This window comes from Hemibagrus wyckioides, linkage group LG07, assembly GCF_019097595.1.
Source record: "Hemibagrus wyckioides isolate EC202008001 linkage group LG07, SWU_Hwy_1.0, whole genome shotgun sequence".
Lineage (NCBI taxonomy): Eukaryota > Metazoa > Chordata > Actinopteri > Siluriformes > Bagridae > Hemibagrus > Hemibagrus wyckioides.
The window spans coordinates 5,066,612-5,074,111 of NC_080716.1; the positions used below are offsets into that span (position 1 = coordinate 5,066,612).

Below are 7,500 nucleotides of genomic sequence, written 5' to 3' on the forward strand. Positions count from 1 at the left end.
AGACTTGGTGAGAACACACACACACACACACACACAGGAGAAAGACTTGGTGAGAACACACACACACACACACACACAGGAGAAAGACCTGGTGAGAACACACACACACACACACACACAGGAGAAAGACTTGGTGAGAACACACACACACACACACACACACACAGGAGAAAGACTTGGTGAGAACACACACACACACACACACACACACACAGGAGAAAGACTTGGTGAGAACACACACACACACACACACACACACACACACAGGAGAAAGACCTGGTGAGAACACACACACACACACACACAGGAGAAAGACTTGGTGAGAACACACACACACACACACACACACAGGAGAAAGACCTGGTGAGAACACACACACACAGGAGAAAGACCTGGTGAGAACACACACACACACACACACACACAGGAGAAAGACCTGGTGAGAACACACACACACACACACACACACACACAGGAGAAAGACTTGGTGAGAACACACACACACACACACACACAGGAGAAAGACTTGGTGAGAACACACACACACACACACACACACACAGGAGAAAGACTTGGTGAGAACACACACACACACACACACACACACACACACACAGGAGAAAGACCTGGTGAGAACACACACACACACACACACACACACACAGGAGAAAGACTTGGTGAGAACACACACACACACACACACACAGGAGAAAGACCTGGTGAGAACACACACACACACACACACACAGGAGAAAGACCTGGTGAGAACACACACACACACACACACACACACAGGAGAAAGACCTGGTGAGAACACACACACACACACACACACACACACAGGAGAAAGACCTGGTGAGAACACACACACACACACACACACACACAGGAGAAAGACCTGGTGAGAACACACACACACACACACACACACACAGGAGAAAGACTTGGTGAGAACACACACACACACACACACACACACACACAGGAGAAAGACTTGGTGAGAACACACACACACACACACACACAGGAGAAAGACTTGGTGAGAACACACACACACACACACACACAGGAGAAAGACTTGGTGAGAACACACACACACACACACACACACACACAGGAGAAAGACTTGGTGAGAACACACACACACACACACACACACACAGGAGAAAGACCTGGTGAGAACACACACACACACACACACACAGGAGAAAGACCTGGTGAGAACACACACACACACACACACACACACAGGAGAAAGACTTGGTGAGAACACACACACACACACACACACAGGAGAAAGACTTGGTGACTTTACATTTCTGGATCAATTTGAATCAATATTTTATTATAATAATTAATGAAACAAATATAAACTAAAATCCCTGAAGATTTCTGTGTGTGTGTGTGTGTGTGTGTGTGTGTTACAGATCGAGGCTCTGCAGGTGGTTCTTGAGAAATTAAAGAACAAACAGTTACCAAACACCACCAAGAAGTTCGGCCAGCTTCCCTCTGTAAGAGAACACTGCACTCATACTGCCTTCTGATTGGCTGAGAGCTGTACAGTGTGTTCTGATTGGCTGAGAGCTGTACAGTGTGTTCTGATTGGCTGACAGCACTACAGTGTGTTCTGATTGGCTGAGAGCAGCATGATGTGTTCTGATTGGTCCTAATTTCCCTCTGATGTTTTCGCTCGCTCATTTTCAGATCGTCTCTAGTGTCCTTGTCTTCTGTAGGTCACGTGTTGTCTTGTTCCCAGTGTCTCTCGTGTCCTTGTTACTTAGTGTCTCCCTCTCCCTCGTTCCCTTGGTCCCTAAGCAGTGGAATGATCTCAGCTGTACTGGGTTCTTCATTAGGGTGCAGAGCTCTGAGTGTTCTACATGTTACTGGGTCACTTCCTGACTTTTTTACTTCCTGTTTCCTACAGTGTGATGCGGGTGAGCAGTGTGCAGCACGGAAGGGGGCGAGGGTGGGCAAACTGTGTGGCTGCCCCCCCGGGACCACCTGCGACTTCTTCATCATGAAGTGTCTCTGAGGAGAACAGTCCGAAACATCAAGTGTACTTCTGTGCTGCTTCCCTGTGAAGTGTACACTCCCTCCGTAGTTTCCCCTTATTCCCTTAATATTCCCTTAAAAGTGTACACTCCTGCTGTGTTTACTCTAAAGTGTACACTCCTGCTGTGTTTACTCTAAAGTGTACACTCCTGATGTGTTTACTCTAAAGTGTACACTCCTGCTGTGTTTACTCTAAAGTGTACACTCCTGCTGTGTTTACTCTAAAGTGTACACTCCTGCTGTGTTTACTCTAAAGTGTACACTCCTGATGTGTTTACTCTAAAGTGTACACTCCTGATGTGTTTACTCTAAAGTGTACACTCCTGATGTGTTTACTCTAAAGTGTACACTCCTGATGTGTTTACTCTAAAGTGTACACTCCTGCTGTGTTTACTCTAAAGTGTACACTCCTGATGTGTTTACTCTAAAGTGTACACTCCTGATGTGTTTACTCTAAAGTGTACACTCCTGATGTGTTTACTCTAAAGTGTACACTCCTGATGTGTTTACTCTAAAGTGTACACTCCTGATGTGTTTACTCTAAAGTGTACACTCCTGCTGCTCCCTGTAGACTTTGTTCCCTTTACAGTGTACAATTCATAATCATCAATAAACTAATGCTGCTGTTTATTACACACTGTCTCACTGTGTTCCTGTTCCTGAGAGAGAGAGAGAGACAAAAAGACAGAAAAAAATTAGACAAAAAGACAAAAATTAAAAGGACAGAAACTAACCCCACTACACACACAGCCCAGTAATCTGTACAACATCCAGAACCATACAGATGGGCCCAAAACACCACAGAACTGGTCCAGAAAGCAAGAGGCAGGAAATCCAATTAGACAGCTTTATAAAGACGACATACACTCACAGTAACAAAGGCATCAATCTCGCAGTTAGAAATATAAATCATATTTTCATTAGAGCCGCACAAATAAGTCAAATAAAACGATTCAGTAACATACCTAAAAATCCAACGGATGATAAACGGTTTGACACAGAATGCCAAAATATTAGAAAAGAATTAAGAAAATTATCCAATCAAAAATACAGAGATCCAAATAATGCGGAATTACACCTTCGTTACTGTGACACTTTAATACTTTAAAAACATACATTCAGAATCAAAAAAGCCCAATTTACCAAAAAACAACTGACACTGAGGAGTCCATAAACACTAATAGTTTCTGGGAGCACTGGAAAAATCGAAATAAATCTAAATCTGAACTGGCAACACAAAATGGTGGCATATGGGTCAGTCACTTCAAATCAATTTATACTCTTAACAACAACAACAACAACAAAACGGAACAAAACATTATCATTAAAACACATTAGAATTGGTTATAAAAGACTCCCAAAATCCTCTGGACTTCCCCATTACTGAGCAGGAACTCTCAAAAACATTGGTCACTCTAAAACCCAAAAAAGCGAGTGGACCTGCCAACATCCTTAATGAAATGATTAAATTCACAAGTAAAAAATTCCAGTTGGCAATTCTTAAATTATTTAACATGATTGTGAGTGTAGGTCATTTCCCTGACTCCTGGACTCAAGGTGTCCACCCATCTTCAAAAGTGGAGATAAATTCGACCCCAATAACTCCCGAGGCATCTGTGTGAACAGTGACCTGGGGAAGGTTTTATGCAGCATCATTAACTCCAGACTTATAGACTTCCTTATGAAACACAGTGTCTTGAGTAAAAGTCAAATTGGATTCGTACCAAATCACCGCACCAGTGATCATATTTCCACCCTACACACCCTGACTGACCGACACGTTAACCAAAACAAAAAGAAAATATTTGCATGTTTCATAGATTTCCAAAAAGCTTTTGATTCCATTTGGCACAAAGGTTTGTTTTATAAAATTCTTGAAAGTGGTGTAGGGGTAAAACCTATGATATTATCAAATCCATCCATAAGTGTGGAATTAAAATCGGCAACAAAAGAAGAAAATTCTTCCATCAGGAGCGTGGAGTGAGACAGGGCTGCTGCCTGAGCCCAACACTCTTTAATATATATATTAATGAATTGGCCTCCATCGGTCTCACTTTACACCACTCAGAGGTCAAATTCCTGCTGTACACAGATGACCTGGTCCTGCTGTGTTCAGGGTCTACAGCAGAACCTGGACCTGCTGCAGCAGTACTGTCAGACCTGGGCCCTGACCATCAACCTCAAAAAGACCAAAACTATTATCTTTCAGAAAAGATCCAGATGTCACGGAAACACAACACAGTTCACCACAGGAACACACAGAAGAGAAAACTGTAAAGAGTACAGCTACTTAGGAAACTGAGTTCCACAGGAAGTTTCAGTCCAGCAGTGAATGAGCTGACCGAGATCACACACAGGGCGTTCTACACCATCAAAAAACAAATACAGATCCACATCCCAATTCCAGTCTGGATCAAATTATTCCAATCAATAATCCAACCTATTCTGCTGTATGGGAGTGAGGTCTGGGGGCCACCAAAACTTTACACAATGGGATAAACACCCAGCTGAAATCATCCACACACAATTCTGTAAATCCATTCTACAAATCCACAGGAACACCACAAACACCGGCTGCCGAGACGAATCAGGCCGATTCCCACTGCTGCTCCAAATTCAGAAAAGATCCATCAAATATCATCTCCACCTAAAACACAGTGACCCTCAGAGCTCTCACTACAAACACAGTGACCCCCAGAGCTCTCACTACAAACACAGTGACCCCCAGAGCTCTCACTACAAACACAGTGACCCCCAGAGCTATCACTACAAACACAGTGACCCCCAGAGCTCTCACTACAAACACAGTGACCCTCAGAGCTCTCACTACAAACACAGTGACCCCCAGAGCTATCACTACAAACACAGTGACCCCCAGAGCTCTCACTACAAACACAGTGACCCTCAGAGCTCTCACTACAAACACAGTGACCCCCAGAGCTCTCACTACAAACACAGTGACCCCCAGAGCTCTCACTACAAACACAGTGACCCCCAGAGCTATCACTACAAACACAGTGACCCCCAGAGCTCTCACTACAAACACAGTGACCCTCAGAGCTCTCACTACAAACACAGTGACCCCCAGAGCTCTCACTACAAACACAGTGACCCCCAGAGCTATCACTACAAACACAGTGACCCCCAGAGTGATCACTACAAACACAGTGACCCCCAGAGTGATCACTACAAACACAGTGACCCCCAGAGCTCTCACTACAAACACAGTGACCCTCAGAGCTATCACTACAAACACAGTGACCCCCAGAGCTCTCACTACAAACACAGTGACCCCCAGAGCTCTCACTACAAACACAGTGACCCCTCAGAGCTATCACTACAAACACAGTGACCCTCAGAGCTCTCTCTACAAACACAGTGACCCTCAGAGTGATCACTACAAACACAGTGACCCTCAGAGTGATCACTACAAACACAGTGACCCCTCAGAGCTCTCTCTACAAACACAGTGACCCTCAGAGTGATCACTACAAACACAGTGACCCCCAGAGCTATCACTACAAACACAGTGACCCCCAGAGTGATCACTACAAACACAGTGACCCCCAGAGCTATCACTACAAACACAGTGACCCTCAGAGCTCTCACTACAAACACAGTGACCCCCAGAGCTATCACTACAAACACAGTGACCCCCAGAGTGATCACTACAAACACAGTGACCCCCAGAGTGATCACTACAAACACAGTGACCCCCAGAGCTATCACTACAAACACAGTGACCCCCAGAGTGATCACTACAAACACAGTGACCCCCAGAGCGATCACTACAAACACAGTGACCCCCAGAGTGATCACTACAAACACAGTGACCCTCAGAGCTCTCACCACAAACACAGTGACCCCCAGAGCTCTCACTACAAACACAGTGACCCCCAGAGCTATCACCACAAACACAGTGACCCCCAGAGTGATCACTACAAACACAGTGACCCTCAGAGCTCTCACTACAAACACAGTGACCCCCAGAGCTCTCACTACAAACACAGTGACCCTCAGAGCTCTCACTACAAACACAGTGACCCTCAGAGCTCTCACTACAAACACAGTGACCCCCAGAGTGATCACTACAAACACAGTGACCCTCAGAGCTCTCACTACAAACACAGTGACCCCCAGAGTGATCACTACAAACACAGTGACCCCCAGAGTGATCACTACAAACACAGTGACCCCCAGAGTGATCACTACAAACACAGTGACCCCCAGAGCTATCACTACAAACACAGTGACCCCCAGAGTGATCACTACAAACACAGTGACCCCCAGAGCGATCACTACAAACACAGTGACCCCCAGAGTGATCACTACAAACACAGTGACCCCCAGAGCTCTCACTACAAACACAGTGACCCTCAGAGCTCTCACCACAAACACAGTGACCCCCAGAGCTCTCACTACAAACACAGTGACCCCCAGAGCTATCACCACAAACACAGTGACCCCCAGAGTGATCACTACAAACACAGTGACCCTCAGAGCTCTCACTACAAACACAGTGACCCCCAGAGCTCTCACTACAAACACAGTGACCCTCAGAGCTCTCACTACAAACACAGTGACCCTCAGAGCTCTCACTACAAACACAGTGACCCCCAGAGCTATCACCACAAACACAGTGACCCCCAGAGCTATCACTACAAACACAGTGACCCTCAGAGCTCTCACTACAAACACAGTGACCCCCAGAGTGATCACTACAAACACAGTGACCCCCAGAGTGATCACTACAAACACAGTGACCCCCAGAGCTATCACTACAAACACAGTGACCCCCAGAGTGATCACTACAAACACAGTGACCCCCAGAGCGATCACTACAAACACAGTGACCCCCAGAGTGATCACTACAAACACAGTGACCCTCAGAGCTCTCACTACAAACACAGTGACCCTCAGAGCTCTCACTACAAACACAGTGACCCCCAGAGTGATCACTACAAACACAGTGACCCTCAGAGCTCTCACTACAAACACAGTGACCCCCAGAGTGATCACTACAAACACAGTGACCCCCAGAGTGATCACTACAAACACAGTGACCCCCAGAGTGATCACTACAAACACAGTGACCCCCAGAGCGATCACTACAAACACAGTGACCCCCAGAGCTATCACTACAAAGCCCTGCAGTGCCAAGAGCTGAGCAGAGAGAAGTGTCCCCTCACCCGTCTGGTCCTGACCCTCAGCTCACCAACACACACTAACACACTTCTACATCAGGAGCAGCTGCACACATCAGACCTCACCACATTATAACACAACAACAACACAACTACATCACACACTGGAACACACACACACACACACACACAAAGTAAAATGCAGTGCTATCTGGCCCTAAATCCACAGTACACTGTAGCTGAATACCTGAGCACAGTGACTGACCACCAGCACGCAACCACACTGACCAGGTACAGACTCAGC

At 46.0% G+C, this 7,500-nt stretch overlaps 1 protein-coding gene across 1 annotated transcript in view; it reads left to right on the plus strand.

The window, feature by feature from the left end:
• Positions 1-2,092, plus strand: part of LOC131356758 (cocaine- and amphetamine-regulated transcript protein-like) — a 4,905-nt gene extending 2,813 nt beyond the window's left edge. Inside the window, exons 2-3 of the mRNA XM_058395941.1 lie at positions 1,428-1,511; positions 1,925-2,092. Of these exons, the coding sequence (XP_058251924.1) occupies positions 1,428-1,511; positions 1,925-2,032 (192 nt within the window). The 3' untranslated portion in view covers positions 2,033-2,092. The remainder of the gene's footprint in view (positions 1-1,427; positions 1,512-1,924) is intronic.
• Positions 2,093-7,500: the final 5,408 nt, after the last annotated feature.